The sequence below is a fragment of the Cnephaeus nilssonii genome, assembly GCF_951640355.1.
Source record: "Cnephaeus nilssonii genome assembly, chromosome: X".
Classification (NCBI taxonomy): domain Eukaryota; kingdom Metazoa; phylum Chordata; class Mammalia; order Chiroptera; family Vespertilionidae; genus Cnephaeus; species Cnephaeus nilssonii.
Genome location: NC_137071.1, coordinates 68,722,524 through 68,745,528, shown reverse-complemented (window position 1 = coordinate 68,745,528; position 23,005 = coordinate 68,722,524). Strand labels below are relative to the sequence as shown.

General features: G+C 44.0%; 1 protein-coding gene and 1 pseudogene across 4 annotated transcripts in view; both read right to left on the bottom strand.

Moving 5' to 3' along the window:
- CENPI (centromere protein I) overlaps nt 1-23,005 on the bottom strand; it is a 76,633-nt gene that overhangs the window by 22,101 nt on the left and 31,527 nt on the right. For 2 of the 3 annotated variants that reach the window (XM_079764982.1, XM_079764981.1), the window contains exons 8-15: nt 19,372-19,458; nt 18,689-18,817; nt 18,287-18,454; nt 18,049-18,169; nt 16,030-16,121; nt 14,226-14,343; nt 14,074-14,138; nt 7,108-7,202 (exon numbers count right to left, since the gene is read on the bottom strand). In XM_079764982.1, the coding sequence (XP_079621108.1) occupies nt 7,108-7,202; nt 14,074-14,138; nt 14,226-14,343; nt 16,030-16,121; nt 18,049-18,169; nt 18,287-18,454; nt 18,689-18,817; nt 19,372-19,458 (875 nt within the window). The remainder of the gene's footprint in view (nt 1-7,107; nt 7,203-14,073; nt 14,139-14,225; nt 14,344-16,029; nt 16,122-18,048; nt 18,170-18,286; nt 18,455-18,688; nt 18,818-19,371; nt 19,459-23,005) is intronic. The other variant, XM_079764983.1, reaches the window with a different exon arrangement.
- Nucleotides 16,160-17,096, bottom strand: LOC307095632 (large ribosomal subunit protein uL22-like; annotated as a pseudogene). Its single transcript has one exon. The product of its transcript is annotated as a large ribosomal subunit protein uL22-like (transcript).

Genomic DNA, 23,005 nt, shown 5'->3' with positions numbered 1-23,005 from the left:
TCAAGTGTCCATCAGTAGATGAGTGGATAAAAAAAAAAGCTCTGGTATATTTACATAAAGAAACATTATTCTGTCATAAAAAAAGAAGAAAATTTTACCCTTTGTGACAGCATAGATGGACCTGGAAAACATTATGCTAAGTGAAATAAGCCAGTCAGAGCAAGACAAGTACCACATGATTTCACTCATATGTGCAATTTAATGAACAAACTAAGCTACCAAGCAAAATAGAGACAGACTCATATATAGAGAGAAAGCAGACAGGTCTGGTGGGGGAGGGTGGTGTTGGAGGGGGGGGGTGCAGGGTTTGAGCAAAAAAGGAAAAAAAGAGAGAATTCATGAACATGAGCAACAGTGCGGTGATTGCCAGGGAAGGGGAGGGAGGAAATGGATGGACGTGGAAGAGGACATAGAGGGGACAAATTGTGATGGGGAAAAACAACAACAAATAAGCGGGCATCCATATAGTCAGCCAGCCATTTGGAAAACTATTTTAACTATGATTTTTGGCAGCACTTGGTAAATGCAGGTGAAATAAATTTGAACAATGGAGATTGCTTAGAAAAGCGTCCTTCAAAGTGTATCTCCACAGGACACTGTTGGCATTTCGGATGAAACAATTTGATGTTCAGGACTATATCCTACTCCCTACCCACTGCAGCATGTTTAACATCCCTGGCTCCTATGTACTAATGATGAGAACACCCTCTTTCCAGTCACTGTGCCAACCAACAATGCCCTCCCCTGGAGAACATTGCTGAGAATGTTTTCCTACCTTTTGTTCCTCGTGACTCACAACTACAATTTACTCCCTCTTTGACAGTCATATGGCATATGGTCATATGATGGAGACATGGCATGATACCCATAACCCCCAAATAGCAGGAATTACTGAGAACTTATAAGAGCTACTAGTGGCCAAGCACACGAAATTCGTGTATTGGGTAGGGGTGTCCCTCAGCCTGGCCTGCACCCTCTCCAATCTGGGACCCCTCGGGGGATGTCTGACTGCCGGATCGGGCCTAAACCAGCAGTTGGACATCCCTCTCGCAATCCAGGACCACTGGCTCCTAACCACTCACCTGCCTGCCTGATCGCCCCTAAACACTCTGCCTGCCGACCTGCTCACCCCCAATTGCCCCCCACCAACCTGATCACCCCAACTGCCCCCCACTGCTGGCCTGCTCGCCCCCAACTTCCCCCCCCCCCGCCGGCCTGATCACCCCCAACTTCCCTCCCCTCCTGGCCTAATCGCCCCCAACTGTCCCCCCCGCTGGCCTGATCACCCCCAACTGCCATCCCCTCCTGGCCTGATCGCCCCTAACCACCTCTGCCTCAGCCCTACCACCATGGCTTTGTCCGGAAGGACATCTGGAAGGTCTCCCGGTCTGATTAGCATATTACCCTTTTATTAGTATAGAAGATAAAGGCCTGCTGCACGGGTGGGGGCCAGCTGGTCTGCCCTGAAGGGGCTCCCGGATCAGGGTGGGGGTCCCCTTGCGGGGTCGGACCGGCCTGCGTGAGGGGCCTGGGGCGGTTGACAGGCTGGTCACGCCCCCATTGGGGTGAGGGTCCCGGCTCAGGGGCGTGGCCGGCCTGGGCGAGGGGCTGAGGGCCATTTTGGGGTGGTTTGCAGGCCGGCCAAGCCCCCGGCTTTGTCCGGAAGGACATCCGGAAGGTCTCCTGGTCTAATTAGCATATTACTCTTTTATTAGTATCTACACTAATAAAAGAGAAAGCTGCGAATTGACTGTACCTCCATGACGCCCACCAGCCAATCAGGAGTGAGTATGCAAATTAACCCAACAAAGATGAAGGGTTAATTTGCATACGCAGGTGCCAAGCGGCCTGGGTGCCAGGGATGGGCGCCATGCCCGCAGCCTCCCGGGACCATCACCAGGCCCGGGAGGCGAGGGCGGCTGCGCCAAGCCATGCCCGCAGGCTCCCGGGACCATCGCCGGCCCCAGGAGGCGAGGGCGGCCTCACAGCTTGACAGCAGACAGCAGGGCCTGCTTGGCCATAGCCACTGTGACACACAAGCGGGAAAGCGGGCCTGCAGGCAGCACCCAGGAGGGCCTGCTTGGCCGTCACCAGGGCAACCCGGGAGCAGGCAACCGCAGCCCATAGGCAGCACCCAGCATGGCCTGCTTGGCCATTGCCATGGCAACCTGCAAGCAGGCAAGCGCGGCCCACAGACAGCACCCAGCAGGGACTGTTTTCCCATCGCCATGGTGTGGAGCAGGCAGGCCCCGCAGAGAGCAGAGAACCATGGGGAGCGGGCCTAAGCCATCCATAGGACATTCCCTGAGGGCTCTCGGATTGGAGAGGGTACAGGTCGGGCTGAGGGACAACCCTCCTGTGCACGAATTTTGTGCACTGGGCCTCTAGTAGATATTATATAATGACAAGTAGTATTACAACAAGCGAAGTTATCTACATTTATTTTTTTAATATATATTTTTATTGATTTCAAATAGGAAAGGAGAGGTATAGAGGAAGAGAAACATCAATGAGCATCATTGATCAGCTGCCTCCGCATGCCCCCTTCTGGAGATCAAGACCATAACCTGGGCATGTACCCTGACTGGGAATCAAACCAGTGATCTCCTGGTTCATAGGTTGACACTCAACCACTGAGCCACACTGGCTGGGAGTTATCTACATTTACATCCACTTACTTGTTTTAAGAATTTTAGAAAGCAGAGCTCCTTTTTAAATGCCTTCCCAAAATGTACAACACTACTTTAAAAAGGATCCTAGGATTGGGGAAAGAAATATAGAAATTGTAAAGTACCTATATGAGGATGCCTAAGACTTACCCTGCAAGTTGGGCAAAGATTATAGATGCAAACATACTATTCTTAATAGAATTGAGGTGTTCAAAAAGGTTAAGCATTTAAATGAAATTTCTTAATGATAGTGGTTCTCAAACATTAGCTTGCACCAAAATTGCAGAAGCATTTGTTAAACACACAGATTACTGGATCCTCCCTCCAGGTTTAATGTTAGCAGGTCAAGGGTAGAGCCTGAGAATTTGAATCTCTAACAAGTTCCCAAGTGATGCTGATGGTGTTGGTCCAGGGACCACACTTTGAGAAGCCCAGCTTTACTACCCACAAATGCTCTATTTCCTTCTTAAAGTGACACATGATATATGAAAGCATTGCAGTAATAAATATGAAGAATTAAAAACAATTGCCCAAGCTACTGCCAAGAAGCTTCTCTTCTTTATTCTACTATCAGACTGGGAGATCACTATATGAATAAGGACATACAGAAAAATAGGTCTGGGCCTAACTTTTAACTAAGCTAATCACCAGTTATTTGCAACTGAAGCTGAGGGACCCTTATCTGATAAAGAATGTGACTGATAATATAGGGAATTTGAACACTAATGAGGTACCCTTACCTGATAAAGAATGTGACTGATAATATAGGGAATTTGAATACTGATTAGATATTTAAAAGTATTAAGAACTATTGAATTTTAGGTGTTATACTAGTACTACAGGCCCGACACAAGAAATTCGTGCATAGGTACGGTCCCTAGTCCTGGCCTGCAATCAGGGCCATCTTCCCTGGTTGCTCGCAGCCATCCCCGCCCCCTGCAACCACCCACCGCTGGTTCCCCATTTGCCATTGGGTGGGAGGTCGGCTGTTCCCGCCTGCTCGCTGGCCCCACCCCCGCCACGAGTGGCCATCAGACAATTGGAGCCTGCCGGCTGGGGAAAGGGACCAAGAGGTGGTCAGTGTGCCTCATAGTGACTGATCCAGCGATTGTTCTGGTCATTCTGCCATTAGGGTCAATTTGCATATTACCCTTTTATATGAGAGAGACCTGGTGCACGGGTGGGGGGTCGGCTGGCTTGCCCTGAAGGGGGCCCTGGAATGGGGTTGGGGTCCCCACTGAGGGGCGAGGGTCCCTCCTGGGGGCAGGGCTGGCCTGGGCAAGGGGCTACAGAGGGTTTGAAGGCTAGCCAAGCCCCCGATCGGGGTGGGGGTCCTAACTGGGGGGCAGGGACGGCCTGGGCGAGGGGCCACCAGGGGTTTGCAGGCAGGCCACACCCCCGGCTTTGTCAGAAAGGACGTCTGGAATGACATCCGGAAGACATCTGGTCTATCTGGTCTAATTAGCATGCTGCCCTTTTATTAGTATAGATCATTTTTTCAACAGTTGAAATGATGTCTGGGCTTTGCTTTAATATGGAGGAGGAGGAAAGAGAGGTGTTATAGATGAAAAAGAGTTAACCATGTGTTGATAAACCTGAAGCTGGATGATGTGTACATGGGGTAACATCATGCTAGTTTCTCTACATTTGTTTATGTTTGTAATTTCCTTTAATACAAAGTTTTCAAAACAATGTTAAAAATAATGTGGCTGATAATAGAATATAGAAGTCAAAGGTTGTAGGTAGAGTTATAACAATCTAATTAGGCAATTCCTTGAAATTTAGTCTTTTACTTTCATTTTGAGGGTAAAGTACACATTGTTAACAATAACCATCATAATGGAAATTCATATGTATAACCAAAATACATCAGAGAAACAAAAAACAAAACTGTACAGCGTAATTACACATTTTCCTAGCCAGCATCAAAATTGACTTCATATATATAAGAATACATTTTATAAAGTGAGCTAAACTGAATTGAAGCCAAACTTGCAAGTTTTAATGTTAGCTCTACAATGTTTTGCTATGTTAACTCTTGAAAGTCACTTAGATGCTTAAGATTTGCTTTTTGACTTATATAGTAGAACTTGAAGAATTAACTGTCCTCACAGGATTGTGGGGAAGAATGAAGAGTGAAAAGTAAATATATATCCTCCTATTTAATGAAGAGCTAATATGCAAATTGACCATCATGCCCTCACACAAGATGGCCTGCAGGGGAAGGCAGTTGTGGGCAACTAGGCCAGCAGGGGAGGGCAATTGGGGGCGACCAGGTGGGCAGGGGAGGGCACTTGGGGGCGACCGGGCTGGCAGGGGAGGGCAGTTAGGGGTGACTGAGCCAGCAGGGGAGGGCAGCTGGGGGTGACCAGGCCTGAAGGGGAGGGCAGTTAGGGGTGACCAGGTCGGCAGGGGAGCAGTTAGGCGTTGATCAGACTGGCAGGGAAGTGGTTAGGGGGTGATCAGGCTGGCAAGCAGAAGTGGTTAGGGGCAATTAGGCAGGCAGGCAGGCAAGCGGTTGGGAGCCAGCAGTCCTGGATTGCGAGAGGGATCCTAGATTGGAGAGGGTGCACGCTGAGCTGAGGGACACCCCCCAGTGCAAGAATTTTGTGCACCGAGCCTCTAGTCCTATTTAATAAAGAAGGAATAAGCAAATTGACCCTCATGCCATCACAAAGATGGCAGTGGCCAGTCCCCTCAGCCCCACTGGAGTCCCCCAGTCCTTTTAGCACCACCGCTGAGAGCGGATAGCGGGGCATGGGGGCTTCATCACCACGGCAGTGGCAAAGCCCCCAGGCCCCGCAGACAGAGAGCGCACAGCGGGGCTTGGGGGCTTTGTCACTGCGGTGGCCACGAAGCCCCCAGGCCCGGCAGGCAGAGAGCAGACAGCGGGGAGTGGCGGCCTTGTTCATGTGGCGGTGGCAGTGGCGGCAGCGAAGCTCCAGGCCCAGCAGACAGAGAGTGGACAGCAGGGCATGGTGGCTTAATTCACACGGCAGCGGCAAAGCCCCCAGGCCCCGCAGACAGAGAGCGGACAGCGGGGTGTGGTGGTGAAGTAGCCAGGCCCCGCAGAGAGCAGAGAACCACGGGGAGTGGGCCTATGCTGTCAGTAGGACATGCCCTGACAGCTCCTGGATTGGAGAGGGTGCAGGTCAGGCTGAGGGGACCCCCCCGCCCGCATGCACGAATTTCATGCATCGGGCCTCTAGTATATAATAAAAGGATCATATGCAAATAGACTGAACCCCAGAACAATTGAACATATTACACAAAAGTGTAATATGCTAATGATATGCTAAGGCTGTTCAACCACTTGCTATGAAGTGCACTGACCACCAGGGGGCAGACAGTTGACCAGTCTACCAATGGTTATGACATGCACTGACCACCAGGGGGCAGATGCTCCAACCGGTAGGTTAGCTTGCTGCTGGGGTCTGGCCGATCGGGACTGAGTGAGTCTGGCCAGACATACCCTGGAGCCCTCCCATGGTCCCTCCCCAGGCCGATTGTGCACCAGTGGGGTCCTTCAGCCTGGCCTGCACCCTCTCACAATCCAGGAGCTCTCGGAGGATTACAAAGAGCCGGTTTCAGCCCAACCCCGCAGGCCACTCCCCTTGGAAGGGTACCAGACACAGGGCTCATGGCTGGCGAGCACTGCTGCGACAGTGTGAGCCTCTCCGGATCAGGACTGATTGGGTGAGAACCTGTGGCAGGCACTGGGCCTGGGATGAACAGGAGCAGCAGGTAGGAGCTGCAGGCGGTGTTGGACTGTGGGTTTCGGCCTGATCCCTGCAGGTCACCCAGAGGCACCCCACCCATGCACGAATTCATGCACCGGGCCTCTAATATATATATATATATATGGCTAATATACAAAGTGTCCCCTCAGGAGTTCAACCCAGAGATCAGGAGTTCGATAGCTTGCTATGACATGTGCTAACCAACAGGGGGCGGTGCAGAGCGAAGGATGGCCCCCACCAGCAGCTGGCAGCCAGGGAAGGAAGGAAGGCCCTAGCTGGCAGCCAGAAGGCCCCAATAGGCCCTGATGGCCGGCCAGGCATAGGGACTCAGTGTGTGTATGTGTATGTGTATACATTAGAGGCCCGGTGCTTGAATCCGTGCATGGGTGGGGTCCAGCCTGGCCAGGGGGAGGGGACATGGGCGGTTGGCCAGCCTGCCTGCTGGTCGAACTCCTGCGTCGAGGTGACAATTTGCATATTAGTCTTTTATTATATAAGATATACACTGAGTGGCCAGATTATTATGCATTCAGAAATCATAATAATCTGGCCACTCAGTGTGTGTATATATATATTTCAGAAAAAGTATGACTAAATGTTTACACAAAACAATTCAGTCTCATGCCACACTATTAAACTCCATATACAAATATTTTTATACAGATCCATCTCTTGTCAAGGATTGTAAGATAACTCACAGAGAACTGTCCGTCATAGTTTTCATGTGGATGTCCATAGAAAGCCACAACAGCCAATTCTGCAGTAGCTCTTTCAGGTTCTCAAGAACACTACACTGAGGGAGAAGACAAAAAGTCATTTGTAAAAACATTCAGACATACCATAGTGTTGTGAACTAACCATCTAAACCAGGGGTCCTCAAACTTTTTAAACAGGGGGCCAGTTCACTGTCCCTCAGACCGTTGGAGGGCCGGACTATAGTTTAAAAAAAAAAAAAAAACTATGAACAAATTCCTATGCACACTGCACATATCTTATTTTGAAGTAAAAAAACAAAACGGCAAAACACCCGGCGGGCCGGATAAATGTCCTCGGTGGGCCGCATGTGGCCCGTGGGCCGTAGTTTGAGGACGCCTGATCTAAACCATAGACTTAGAAGTGAAAGGGACCATGAAGATGACTGCATCCAATTCAGAACCCAATAGTTGCCACTCCAACCTGATTAGTCTCCAGCAGACAGATGAATGCAACTACAAGTTTATTTTGCTGTTTTCTCTACTGCACTAATTGCCTTTCCTTGATTTTTCCAGGGCCTCACTGACATACAAAAATAAATTTGACAGAAGTGTGCTTAGGGCATCTATGAGAATAATTCATATTATCTATAAATTTGAAAGCAATCCATATCACCCCAAAACTAAATACAGGAAAGCTTTTTTTTTGTTGTTAATCCTTACCTGAGGATATTTTTCCCACTGATATTTAGAGAGAGTGGAAGGGAGGGAGGGAGGAGGGGAGAGAGAGAGAGAGAGAAAAACACCAATGTGAGAGAGATATATCCATTGGTGCCTCCAGCATGTCCCACAACTGGGGCTGAGTTTGAACCTGCAACCCAGGTATGTGCCCTTGACCCGGAATCGAACCTATGACCATTTGGTGTGAGGGCAGATGCTCTAACCACTGAGAAACACCAGCCAGGGCCAGTAAAGCTTTCTTAAACATTCTTAATAAACAATGGACTAGATACTATCTGAACAACTTCAGTGATAGGGTGCTCACTGTTACTTCATAGAAAGAGTTCAATTAATATTTTTTAGAATGTGAACAAAAAAGGGGGTATGTGTAAGTTCAGTGGCTGAAGTAACCTCACATGGTGATCTGATCATAAATTCCTAACTGGGCAGGTCATGATGAACAGTCACATCCCAGGCCTATAACTTCATTAGTAAGAGGTTTTAACCAGGCCTGGCTGGTGTGGCTCAGTTGATTGGGTGTCGTTCCACACTAAAAGTTGCTGGTTGGATTCCAGGTCAAGGTACAAGCCTGGGTTGTGGGCTCAATCCACAGTAGGGGGCATGTAGGAGGTAGCAGAACAATGTTTCACTCTCAGGTCGATGTTTCTCTCTCTCTCTCTCTCTCTCTCTCTCTCTCTCTCTCTCTCTCTCTGCTTCTCTAAATATCAATTAAAAATATTTTTTTAAAAGGTTTCTCAGCAAGTACTGTCCATTACTCTTTTTAATTTAATTTTATTTTATTGTTTAAAGTATTATGTATAGTAGTACATATATCTCCTTTATGTCCATTATTCTTGTGCATCTAGGTTAACATCCCTTTGAAATGTCAGAAGTAATCTTTTCCACACCACCTTCAAGGGAGCTCACAATCTTGTTAACTATCCTGAGGTCCAATCCTGTCTTGCTTTCTCCCATCCTATATAATAAAGAGGTAATATGCAAATTGACTCTCACACCCTCGCACAAGATGGCCTCCCCCATGTGGTCAAAGATGGCCACCACAAGATGGGCGGCAGGGGAGGGTAGTTGTGGGCAATCAGGCCAGCAGGGGAGTGCAGTTAGGGGCGACCAGGACTGCAGGGGAGGGCAGTTGGGGGCAATTGGGCCAGTAGGGGAGCAGTTAGGCGTCGATCAGGCTGGCAGGGGAGTGTTAGGGGGTGATCAGTCTGGCAGGCAGACGAGCGGTTGGGAGCCAGCAGTCCCGGATTGTGAGATCAGGCCTAAACCGGCAGTTGGACATCCCCCGAGGGGTCCCAGATTGGAAAGGGTGCAGGCTGGGCTGAGGGACACACACACCCCCAGTGCACGAATTTCGTGCACCGGGCCTCCAGTTTTCATATAACCTTCCTTAAGTTTCCTCAATTCCAATGCATAAAAGAAACAGCAAAACTGTTATTCTCTGCAGCATTTGAGATCTTGCTTCTCAGCATGTCATCAGTTTGGCTCAAATAAACTTTTACAAAAATTCTCTACAAGTTTGAAACTTTCAATAAGAAATTAACACCTTTAAAAAAAGAAATTGACACCTTACTTTCAGGTATGAATGAAAGCCCCTTTAGTAGTCACCTATCCCTTCTTGTACTCTATACTACTCTGTGCTTCTTTGGCCCTTTCATTGACCCCTTCCTTCCCAGATCTTTCAACTGCAGTTTCCAGAACCTCTATTCCATGGTAATTTAAACCTACACCCTCAAAATATGCTTCCTCTGTCTTCTTACTCTCATCAGATCTTGGCTCTGCCTCTCTTCCCCAGCCTGGGTACTGTTTCCTCTAAATACATTTCCCTATTCCACTTCAACACTTGGAAGTAACACTGCCCCAGCTCCTCACTGCTAATATGGGAGCAGAATGTAAACCCTTTCTTTTAGAAGGTAAATATAAAATCAGAAATAAATCTTCCTTTTAAAAGAGAGCTTTAAAAAGATATAAAGAAAACCAACGAGCCCCTGGTAATGGGCAAGGAAACACCTGATTAGTGGTGTTGCTCTTATATCAATCAGAGACAAAGCAGATGTACAGTCCTTAGTTCATCCTAGCTTGATGCCTGTGTCAGTGTCCAGAGCAGATTCATGCCTGAGGCACATAAAAAAAAAGAAAAAGAAATGGATGTTCTATTTAATCAGGTACCACAGGGGGAAAAAATTGCCTAGCTTTCGAATATTTACAAATGATTGCTGAGCTACAGAACCTCATTAGCAGTAACATTAGCTGAATTTGTTAGGCAAAGATCAAAGACCCTATTTCAGATTGCACTTTGCTGTAGTCAGTTTTTCTCATGAATTTGACTACTCTGGTTTTTGGAGCACAAACCAAAAGCTATCTATCTTGAACACTATTTCCAAATTATTACTCCACCTTTCTTACATAAAAAAAAAAAAACCCAACCTTTCTCTTTTGTTGTATACTACCTTTACTTTTTATTTTTCTGTATCTCTCCTACCTACCTCCTGGAAACTCATCTACATTCATTGAGAACCTTAGCACCCTCTGTCTCATGTCCTGCCATCAATATCTCAGTTATATCAGTGTCCATGAAGATGGTCAACCTAATACTTCAGCTTCACAGTTCCTTGACCTCAAAACAAATAATTTTCACCTTCACTCTACCTTAGTTACCTACTCAGAGCCACACATTAAGCTGTACCATAACCTGAACTGAACCACCACCAAAATCTATTATTCTTTCTTTGTTATGACCTCCTATTCTTCTGGCTTTCTCACACCCTCAACTCCAACTTGTTGCTCTTTAACTTCAGAGACATTCAATCCCTTGATTCTTCCTTTTTAATGTTACTTTTCAGTCTTTTTAGCCTTCTTTTAGCCTCAACTACCTATCTAGAGTAGACCACACTGTCAATAATTCACAATTCTCTTTCATTCCATTCCACCAGCAAAATCCTAATTGATTCAACCCCATCACTTACTTTACTCCTACATCTAAGCTAAAGAAAAACACACAACTATACAGATTGGCACTACTCCAAATTTATGGTCTCCACCTTCATCTGGGCCCCAAATGAAGCTCAATAATCCTTTTATTTTTCTCCAATCAGCTCTGTCTCTTATTTTTATCAGTGGCTGTTCTAGGTACATAATATCCTTCTAAACACCCCTATTCATTTCTATCCTCTACAACGCAAATCTTATTTTGAGAAATTTAACATTTTTAGTCACAAAGTATTTCAGTTTCCTGTCCTTTCTTCCAGCTGTGTGTGTGTGTGTGTGTGTGTGTGTGTGTGTGTGTGTGTGTGTCCTAGAGGCCCGGTGCACGAAATTCGTGCACGGGAAGGGGGGGTGTCCCTCAGCCCACCTTGCACCCTCTCAAATCTGGGACATCCCTCTCACAATCCAGGACTGCTGGCTCCCAACAGCTCGCCTGCCTGCCTGCCTGATTGCCCCTATCCATTTCTGCCTGCCAGCCTGATCATCCCCTAACCACTACCCAGCCAGCATGATCGATGCCTAACTGTTCCCCTGCTGGCCCGATTGCCCCTAACTGCCCTCCCCTGCTGGCCTGGTCACCCCTAACTGCCCTCCCCTGTTGACCTGGTCTCCCCCAACTGCCCTCCTCTGAAGGCCTGGTCGCCCCTAACTGTCCTTCCTTGCAGGCCTGGTCGCCCCCAACTGCCCTCCCTGCTGGCCCGGTCACCTGTAACTTCCCTCCCCTACAGGCCTGGTTGCCCATAACTGCCCTCCCCTGCAGGCCTGGTCACCCCTAACTGCCCTCTCCTGCTAGCCTGGTCGCCCCTAACTGCTCTCCCTTGCTGGCCTGGTTGCCCCCAACTGCCCTCCCCTGCAGGCCTGGTCACCCCTAACTGTTCTCCCCTGCAGGCCTAGTCGCCCCCAACTGCCCTCTCTGCTGGCCCGGTCACCTGTAACTTCCTTCCCTTGTCAGACTGGTCGCCCCTAACTGCCCTCCCCTGCTGGCCTGGTCACCCCTAACTGCCCTCCCCTGCTGGCCTGGTCACCCCTAACTGCTCTCTCCTGCTGGCCTGGTCCCCCCCAACTGCCCTCACCTGCAGGCCTGGTCCCTTCCAACTGCCCTCCCTTGCTGGCCTGTTCGCCCACAACTGCCCTTCCCTGCCGGCCATCTTTTGGCGGCCACCTTGTGTCCACATGGGGGCGGCCATCTTGTGTGTTGGAGTGATGGTCAATTTGCGTATTACCTCTTTATTATATATATATATGTAATATATATATATTATATATATATATCTCCTTGTCCCAGCCTTAGGGAATAAGTGGTACATGCCAATTCTCAACATCCATTCAAGGAAATCCCTTTATATAGTCTTAAACCAGTATCTTCATGTTTCTTTTGAAACCCTGCATCATCAATTATGTCCCATCCTTCCTCCTTTTTCCACCTCTCCCTTTTCTTAACTGGCTCCTTCTATTCTAACTATAAACATGCTCAGGTTTGTCTCATTCTGGAGACAAAAAACAAAAAGCAAAAAAAAATCCACAATCTTCCCTTGATTCAAAGTCCTACTATAGGTATCTTTCTATCTCTTCTTTCAGCTAAACTTTTGGAAACATAGTCTATACTTATTGTCTTATCTTCACTTCTCAATGACCCCTCAATGTCTACAATCTGACTTCTACCACACTCCAATGAAACTGTTCACAAAGATAGCTAAAATCTCTGAATTATCACCACCCCCCCCCAATTTTTGGCCCTTATCTTTCTGGACCTTCCTGGGATAATGGCAATATTATTACTTCTTTCCTTGATATCCTGTATTGTTCATTTACTTGGCACTATTGTTTTCCGGATTCTTTTCATACTTTTTACAAATTAAATTTACTTAAGTAACATTGGTTAATAACATTATATTTTAATGCTTCTTGAAAAGGTTTCCTCATAGCCAAAACGGGTTTGGCTCAGTGGATAGAGCGTCAGCCTGCGGACTCCAGGGTCCCAGGTTCAATTCCGGTCAAGGGCATGTACCTTGGTTGCGGGCACATCCCCAGTAGTGGGGTGTGCAAGAGGCAGCTGATCGATGTTTCTCTCTCATCGATGTTTCTAACTCTCTATCCCTCTCTCTTCCTCTCTGTAAAAAATCAATAAAATATATTAAAAAAAGAAAAAGAAAAGGTTTCCTCATAGACTTGCCTTTTTAATTGAGAATTAAATAAGTATTCCTGAATTCTGTCCTTAGCCCACTATCTATTTCCCTTTCTCAATTCCTTCCTCTCCTCATCTCCCACTCTCAAGTACAAATATATCCCTCATCTAAAAAAATGGTTCAACCTAATATTTATAGATAAATAGTGCTCTACACTGGTGGAATAAGAGAAGAAATAAAGAATAACCAAATTAGAAAATCAGAAGAGAATCACAAAAAGCTGTAAAATGAAGTTCCTGCAAATACATTAGCTGGAAGTGGTGTGTATTGGTCTAGTAGTAAATTATAAATAATACAAATAAATTTCAAATCCAAGTTAATGTGATAGGTAATTAATAAAATGTCATTTGATTATAACAAACTCTAGGATAAAATAGTTTTCCTGTAAATGTGGCTAACAGTAGGTGAATTAAGTTGAAGAAAAGTTATAAAAGAAATATTATTTATGTTGTCACTCTTCTGGAATAGGAATAACCATTCTATAAGAAAGTGGCTCTCAAACTCAGGTAGAACTCCTGGAAGCCACAGTAGCCTTTTTGGAGACCTCAAAATAGTAACACAAAATAATATAAGGTTGGAACAATTATTAGCAGAAAACGACTATATTATAAATATATAGTATGAGTGTCACAGGGAGTTTTGTTTTCTTTGGTCATTACTGTTTTCCCAGTGTCAAAAAGGGTGTCTAGCACATAGTGGATGCTCAATAAGTAATGGTGAAATGAATAAGTGTATCTACAAAAATACTGACCACAACAATCAAACTAAATATACTTAAGTATTTCCCAGTTTGTTTCTATTAATACTTATTTGCAACCTGTTCATTCACTTTGTTAACTGCTACAAGAGGAAAGAGTTTAAGAAAACTGTATGCAACCAAAATCTTAAAAACAGAAAATTATGCATTAACTTTTATTTCAGTAATGTAGAACCTCAAGTCCAAGTCCAACGGAATCCTGTTAGAAAACCATTACCATAATGTGGGTTTGGAATGGTACCACGGGCCATAGGATAATATTCCCTACTCAATCTAGTCAAGATAGTGTTTAGTGGTTTTTTTTACCTTGAAATAAATGGTTGATGTAAAAAAGAGCTGTGCCAGACGGTCAAAAATAAATGGCTTCACCTCTAGGAATTAAAAAAAAAAGTATTCAGAATCCTTTTCATTAATATTACATTGAATTACATATTATTCTAAGTTTTCATAATACATACCAGAGAAACTGCTAAAAGGAAACCAGCTCACAAGTTGAAGGAACTGTGATCGACAACAGAAGCCATCCCAGAGAGGAAGGCTCTTATACAGGAATGCTTCACAGGAATAAAAACCCTCCTGTAACACAAGTTGATAATAACTCTTATGGAACTCTTCAGTCTTAAGTGCTCTCTAAGCAATCAGTTTATTCTGTGATATACTTATTTTACCCTTAGATTAATTTTGTCATCAATATAACTAAAAGCCAAACTTCCCCATAAAAAGGATCAGGTGATGAATATTTGGATATATTGCCATCTTTATAAACATAGTTTTCAAATGCCATAAACTTCATCAATTGAAAAGAAGGTAAAAAGTTACAGAATATCTTAATAAATAAATAAAATTGTATTATTTTGAAGTGCATGCAGCCACTTAAACAGTCAAAACGTATACAAGGCTGGAATTTCATTAGAGATCACAGAGCAAATCCAAATTCTAGGCAGCTCCATCTAGGCTGTTTACGTTTCCACCAAGATGAGTAGCCAAGGCTTTCCTTTTTTACTTAGTCACCTTGAGCCTTAAATAGTGGTATACAACAGCCCTGCCAGTGTGGCTCAGTGGTTGAGCATCAAACCACGAACCAGGAGGTCACGGTTCAATTCCCGGTCAGGGCACATGACCAGGTTTTGGGCTCAATCCTCAATAGGTGGTGTGTAGGAGCAGCCAATCAGTGATTCTCTCTCATTGATGTTTCTATCTCTCCCTTCTTCTCTCTGAAGTCAATAAAAACATATTTTAAAAAAAAACATAGCAGTGTGCACCAGAACTCCATCCATGACCTTCTTTTGATAACATGAATTCTCTCAACAATCTCATCCATAACATAGCTAAAACTACCACCTATGCCATGAGGAGTCCTAATCTGTACCTCTATCCCAAGTCTCATTCCTGAGCTCTAGAATTCTTATTTAACTGTCTACTATTTATGACCTCTTACATGTCCCACATGCATCTTTTAAATCAAATTTATCTTTCCTTCAAAGCCTGCTCCTCCTATACTCCCTTTCTCCCTGAATGCCATCATCCTCCTTTCAAGCAGGAAACCTAAAAAGTCAACCTAAATTTATCCCTTTATCTTCACCAGTATTCACATCCAATTTCCAATTCCATTGTTTCACACCAAATCCTTAAGATGTATTCAACATTTATCGAGCATCTCTTTTGTACCAGGTACCAAGCTGAACACCTGTACATGAAAAAAATTTAAACATGGTTCCAACTCACCGGGTGCTCATAATGTGTAGAAAAATACTAGTAGATGCTGAAAGTGCCATGATACAAGTAAACACAAGAGAGCTAAGGGAGCACATAGAGCAAACATTTAAACCAGTGTTAGGTAAAGGTTTCCCAATGATACCTGAGTTTCAGCTTAAAGTACAATTCAGGGCTATCCAGGCCAAAGAATTGGCTGGAACATACTCAATATTTTAAAAACGTTTGTTGATTATAAAACACAAGTAGTGACCCCAAGATATTTATCTTACCAGCTAATTCAATTAATTGAACACATCCAATTGCATCTTCAGTTTGTTCTCTTAAATTATAGGCCATTCTCTCTTATTTGCATAATTTAACATATAATTTTCTTCAAATCCAACAGTACAAAAACAAACGTCAATTCAACTCGGCCCCATTTATAATGAGTTTTGAATTAAGCAAATATTGTTTGCAAAAGATGTTGAGCACTAAGAAAAGGTGTTCAATAGATAACCAAATACATTTTAGTAAGCAGCAATGGAGTGTGTACAAGTGGAATCTTACTTGTAAGAAGCACTCTGCCTTGATGATAGTGTCCAGGAAGTTGGTAAATTCTTTTTCACATTCATAATTATTCACCTTGTACCAAATACATTCTGAAGCAGAAATATTAAACATAAACATCAGGCTGCACAGCAATAAAAACTACATAAAACATAATTACCATAACTCTAAAATAACAAATAAATGACAAATATACACAAGCAATCAGTCTCATACACCTCAACATAACTGTAGATTGCAACAGTTATGCAGAGGTGATAGTGAGATGTTCTTCACTAATACAGGGGGAAAGCCTATAGTGAAAAAATTCACATATAATATGAATGTGATTGGCTTTTATGTCACATAATGATCTAAGATACTATAAATGTATGAATTTAAATTTATGAATGCCCTTATTTTTCAATTGTTTTAATTTTTAAAACGATGACTGGTTATTAATTATTTAAACCCTTTCAAAATTTAAAAATTCTTTTTGTTCTTTTACTTTATTAGTATTTATTTCATGCTGAATTTACTCCTGGGCCGTAAATTTTTGTTTCTTCAGTTTTATCTGGGATATCTTTTCCTTCTGTGCAACCTCTTCGTCTGGTTTAGGAACAATCTGCTCTTCTTCAGTAAGGAGCATCTCCATGTGGCAGGGAGAGCTCATGTATGAATTAATCCGCCCATGAGCTCTGTAAGTTCTGTGTAGCATCTTTGGAGCTTTGTTCACCTGGATGCGCTTAATGACTAGAGAATCTACATCTAAACCTTTAAGTTCAGCATTACTCTCTGCATTTGTAAGCATGTGCAGCAAAAATTCAGCACTCCTTTTGGGCCACCGACCCTGTGTCCAACCCCACTGGTTTGGCCTGGGCACACCTACCAACGCCACCATTATAACGATGGAATGGCACACATTGCTTCTGTAAACTGGCACCCTTCACGTACTTGGTAGCTTTTCAAATATGCATACCCTTAATGGCCTGGGCAGTTTCATGAGTGTTCCAAAGTGAACACGAAGATTTGAACCTCTCAATTTGCATGATTTTGAGGGGTTTTCTGGGTCGTGAATAGAGAACCATTTTCAGAGGTCACCCCTGGCCGCTTTTGGGAAGAGTACAATTTAAAAATTCTTAATATCATTTTTATATGAAAACTTCCATTTATTAAGCAACCACAGTTCCAAGTATTATATAAAATATTAAAACACTTGTTCAAATAAATAACTAAATAAGTAAATTTATGAATGCCCTAAACTTCAATTAGGGTGAGCTGGACTTTACTACATATAAATCTAATAACTGTATCATATCCTACCTAAAGAAAAATTCCAAATAGATCAAGGAGTGTTAACTTGGAACCAACTAAAATCGACTTTTAAACACCTGAAGAATCAGGAGTTGCTTATTCAGGAAAGAAACGATCTAGTAAACAAAATATTATCTCTAAAGAAATCGACTCACTTGGAGGAATCAAATTATCAGGATTTACTATCGCCCATATGAAAAACTCCCTCACTGCCCTTTCCTTCAATTCTATAATTAAGAAATCTAATGACTAATTTGGCTCCAATGTATACTCATAACAGAGAAGAGATACTCTAGTTTGCAAAAATGAACATTTTGGCCACCAAAATCACTTCTAGTATGAAATAATAAGGCAACAGTCTGGTTTATACAAGTCTCCTCTGGATTTGGTTAGCACTGATCTGTAGGTTCTGGGGGCTTAAAGGCAAGTTTCTGGACATACAAAGATGCAGAGGCCTTGCACTATGATGGTCATCAAAGTGGAGCCACCCAATGGGTTTTGGTGTCCACCAAGAAGTATTTCCTTAACAGCACACCTCCTTTCTTACTGCCCTTAAAATTACAAAAATGGAGGCATTCAGGCTGTGAATATGATTGATATCCAAGAAATAATGATAGCATATGAAGGCTCCTCCTGTCTAGAATCTGGCACCCTTATAAAAGAAACCCATTTGTAAACTATCGTGTTCCTTCCTTAATCATCCAACTTTTAAGCATCAGTTTTTACCTTCTTGTAATGTTTGACTCAACCAATGATAGAGCCTCAGTAAAAGTGATTCATCTCTGACACAGTTAATATAGTGAAGTAGCAGAGAGTTGTTTAGCACTGCGCCCATCTGAGAAGGCAGCTGCAAAGACAGAGCAATCAGTCAACTTAAGTATGTAAAAAGTAGGTCAGAGCAACAAGTAAATCATCAGATAGGAAATATATAAACAAAAGATCAGCACATGGTCCAGTCACATACCTCTAAGCAATGAATGTTCTGTAAGAGTTGAGGGAAGCTTTTAAGCTGTTCTCCTGAAAATGCTCTATTCCTACTGAGATAATCAGAAAGACTCATCCCTTTTTTTCCATATTCTTTACTGTGGCTACTGGAATTTAGCAATGGTATAAGTGAATGCGAATTCCATTTCTAAAGAAGAAATACAATAAAATAATATATCAATAAACTAAACAGACTACAAACTATAAATGTAAAAGCAGTTAAGGTGGTTCAATGAAATGGAGTCTGAATGTGATTTGCATAGAATCCTGGGTATTGAAAACGTATTTAAATATCTATAATCTCTTCCAACATCTGAATGGTTATTGTTTGGATTTAATAAAAGATGGCCTCAAAAAATCATTTGAGGTTTTAGATACTTACTCTTTTTCTAGGACGGACAGTAGCTGGACCTAACATCAGCTTCAGAGGTTCTGGAGAAGGTTCCTGATTCCTTTGCCTCACAGCAACTAGAGCTGTCTTCCACAGATTCTCTGGATTCTTAAAATAGATCTATAAATTTGGATGTAAAGTAAATAAGAGTAAGTACCCATAAGCTGAAGCAACATAAAATCTAAAAATCTTCATTAATTGAAAGTATATTGATTATAAAATATTTTGCACCCATGCAAATCCACTTAAAAGATTTTTTAGTTATCAAGAATCTATCAAATACATCAAATGGAATCAAAGTGCCAATCCCTAAATATACTTCCCAGAAACAGTATAATACTAGATCTTAAACAGTATGTTGCCCTGGCCAATGTGATTCAATTAGTTGGGCATCATCCTATTCACCAAAAGGTCATGGGTTCCATTCCTGGTCAGGGCACAAGCCCAGGTTGCAGGCTCAATCACAAGTAGGGGGTGTACAGAAAGTAGCTGATCTATGTTTCTCTCTCTCCCTCTTCCCATCTCTCAAATCAATAAAAACATATTTAAAAATATATTTTTAAAATAAAATTTAAAAAACAGTATGCTGTAAACATTTCAGTCCAAACATGTAGATTAATAAAAAAATAACATATTTCAATCTCAATATGATTTATCACTCCTTAATCCCTTACCTTCTTCACAGGCAATGATACAGAAATCAAAGTGGGAACAAAGAACTTATACAGCGACAACAAAGCATGGAGATAAGGCTGCCTTCCCTGAAATAAAATAAAAGTTCTCAATTTTCAATTCTGTGGTCAATAAGAAAAAAGAGTAACAATAAAATAAACAGATTGTGCATATGTTCAGATCCTAATTTTACTATGCATTACCGCTATATGAAGATGTTATAGAAAATCAAGAAATGAATAACCAGGCATTTAAATCAACTATCATAAAACAACCCTCACCAACCTGTTGTCTTCTCTTTTATGAGTTAACCTTCTATTTTAGTTTTTCCTTATATTTTCTCTCTTCTTCTTTGCCCACACCTTAAGCTTACCAGTGATACCTGCTAGCATAGCTTACTCTCAGGGGTAGCATATTCATGACTCAAAGTTTATTCACTCTTGATTTGAACAGGAAGATGGAAGATAAGAAGGGAAGCCAAGAAAAGAGAGCAAAGGAAATATTAATACATTATCATAATGCCTGAAAAAACTGATTAGGAAATCTAACAATTAGTATGCAGCAGCCAAGCTGCTTCCTATAACTGAAATAAGTCTTAACAAAAACATTAATTTTACAATGATAGGAGTCATTACTGCTGGATACACGTGTTTGATATATCTGACTACCCAGAGCTAGCATACCACTAAAATGAATTCCAAAGAAATAAACAAAATGCTTTATCATAGTACAATTTTATTGAATCAAATACTGTATAAAATAAGGGAGGCAGAAAATGGGGCTTAGAAATACAGTATACCTACTTTATAACAGCTTCTTGAAATTAAATGTATTTTAATAAAACCAAAATGGCCCAGTTTATCTATGCTGAATTATCTTCTGACCTCTGAGCATGTACTCATGTCAATTAGTATCAGAGTGTTTGCTTCCAGTTTACATGTTTTTGATAGAGCAAATATTTAGTAGTAGAGAGAACTTTAGAATTTATTGCCAACTTAACTAAACCTATCTTTGTTGTTAAAAAGTTAACATTCTTTTCCGAAAAAAGGAAACTGTCAGTTAAACATGGCATATTGAACATGTGTTTAACTCTGGGTCCGCCCAAAGCCCCATTTACTAAAAAGTAAAGAAATGAAAAAGGCTTAAAGCAAAAGTTCAAAGAGAACAAGAGAGGAGACAACAGGAAATCAGAGATCTCAACAAGATTTTGAAACCTAGAATGAAGATGAACAAATAGTAACCAACTTAACAGAACAGAGAAAATAAAGCCTAAAGCAGCAACAGAAAAATGCCTCAAAATATTCATGCTTGAGAACCCTCAGAAAGACTCAGGAATTTGTGAAACCAAATTACCTCTGAAAAGTGGAGCTGCAAGAGGGGCAAGAAACAGGATTGGCTGAAAGCCTACATGAGAAGCAGTTAGACCCCAAATTTCTTCACTACACTTTTAGGCAAACATCGGGGTTTTACTCTCTGAAGATGAAGCTGGACTCAGATATCAGGCACAACGGAGGGAGGGTGTAACCAGGACCTCTCTCCACCCCTTTCCATGGCTTATGCCCCAGAATCCTAGTAGCCAGGTTCCTATCGCTATGATTGTTGATTTTGTGTCAACTTGGCTTGGCCATGGGGTGCCCAGGTATTTGGTAAAACATTATTCTGGGTGTTTCTGTGAATGTATTTTGGATGAATTACTTTTAAATCAATGAGCTTTGAGTAAAGCAGATTGTCCTCCATAATGTAGGCGGACTCATTCAATCAGAAACTTATCCTATCTATATATATAAAAGCTTAAGAGACTGTTATGACCAGTTGACTGGTCACTATGATGCACACTGACCACCAGGAGGCAGACGCTCAATGCAGGAGCTGCTCCCTGGTGGTCAGTGTGCTCCCACAGCCAACCTCCCACAGCCGACCAACTTATCGCGGTCCATCCCCCCCCGCCCCCCGTCCCGGGCCAGCTGGGTGGTCAGTATGCTCTCACAGCCAACCTCCTGCGACCAGCCAACCTCCTGTGGTCCCTCCTCGCAGTCGGTCACAATCAGCCCTAATTGGGACTGGACAAGACGGCCCTGATTGGCCCCAATCACTGGCCAGACCGAGGGACCCCACCCGTGCACGAATTTGTGCACTGGGTCTCTAGTCTATATAAATAAAGAGGCAATATGCAAATTAGCCAGGACGCCATAAAAGTCACGAGCGGGCAGGAGGAGACTGTGCACGCAGATGAGGCCCGGAGACGGGGGGCCTTCCCAAGCCGCCACAGCCAAGGGCAGGCCCGAAGAGAGAGGGCGGGCCTGCCCGCAGCCTCCGCAGCCAAGCGCAGGCCCAGAGGGAAGAGGGGAGAGGGCACGCTTGCAGCTGCCATGGCCGAGGGCAAGCCCTCGCTGGCAGTCCCACCTCTGTGTGTGAGCCGCAGAGGAAACACCTTTTCTGACCACTCATTTGCTAAGCACCCAGTATGCCACTCACAGTGTTCTTGGGTAATAAGAATCCAAGAAGGTGATCTAGGGTTTTTCCACCTCACTCCTGGAGGAAAAAACGAAGGTCCGCTGCTGGAGGGTCTAAGAAATGTCATACCCTGCCCTACCTGGTTTGGCTCAGTGGATAGAGCCTCGGCCTGCTGACCGCAGGGTCCAGGTTCGATTCTGGTCAAGGGCATGTACCTAGGTTGCAGGCTCCTCCCTGGCTGGGGCCCAGGTCAGGGCTCATGCAGGAGGCAACCAATCGAAGTGTCCCTCTCACATTGATGTTTCTCTCTGTCTTTCCCTCTCTCTTCCACGTTCTCCAAAAAAAATCGATGAAAAAAATATCCTCAGGTGAGGAAAGAAAGGGAAGAAAGGGAAGAAAGGGAGGAAGGAAGGAAGGAAGGAAGGAAGGAAGGAAGGAAGGAAGGAAGGAAGGAAGGAAGGAAGGAAGGAAGGAAGGGTTATATCCTAAGCTGTCAGTAGGACATACCCTGAGGGCTCCCAGACTGTGAGAGGGGGCAGGCTGGGCTGAGGGACATCCCCCTCCAGTGCAAGAATTTTGTGCACCGGGCCTCTAGTATATAATAAAAGGCTAATATGCAAATAGAACGAACTGCAGAATAACCAAACAGCCGCTCACTATGACGTGCGCTGACCACCAGGGGGCACACGTGTAACATGGCAGCTGTCGGCAGCAGGTGGCAGAGCACAGAACATGGCAGACATTGGCTGTGGCAGGATGGTGGAGCAGGTGAGTGGGGCGCCAGACCAAGGCAGGGCGCCGGTCGCTGTCATCGGGGTGAGCCTCTGGCGTTACTGAAAATTCTTTGCTCCAGTGCGCCGTGGTCCTGCCTGGCACTCGCACCTGCTGCCAACACCGGCCCCGCTCGCACCCACTGCCGGCGCTGGCCCTAATCACTCCATGCCATCAGTGCATGGGGACGGTGGTGGCGGGAGTGGGGCTGCTGGCAGACAGGGGACCAGGGGCCGTGGCGGGAGGGGTCAGGCGGCGGCACGGAGGATGGGCCGAGACCCGCCCCTGTGCCCACTGCAGCCTCGTGGCCCACAGTTCCTTTCAAAGTACGCAAATTCATGCACTGGGCCCTAGTATAGAATAAAAGGACCAACCTCCCTGAAGCAAGAGAGAGAATTCTCTAGCAGTCTG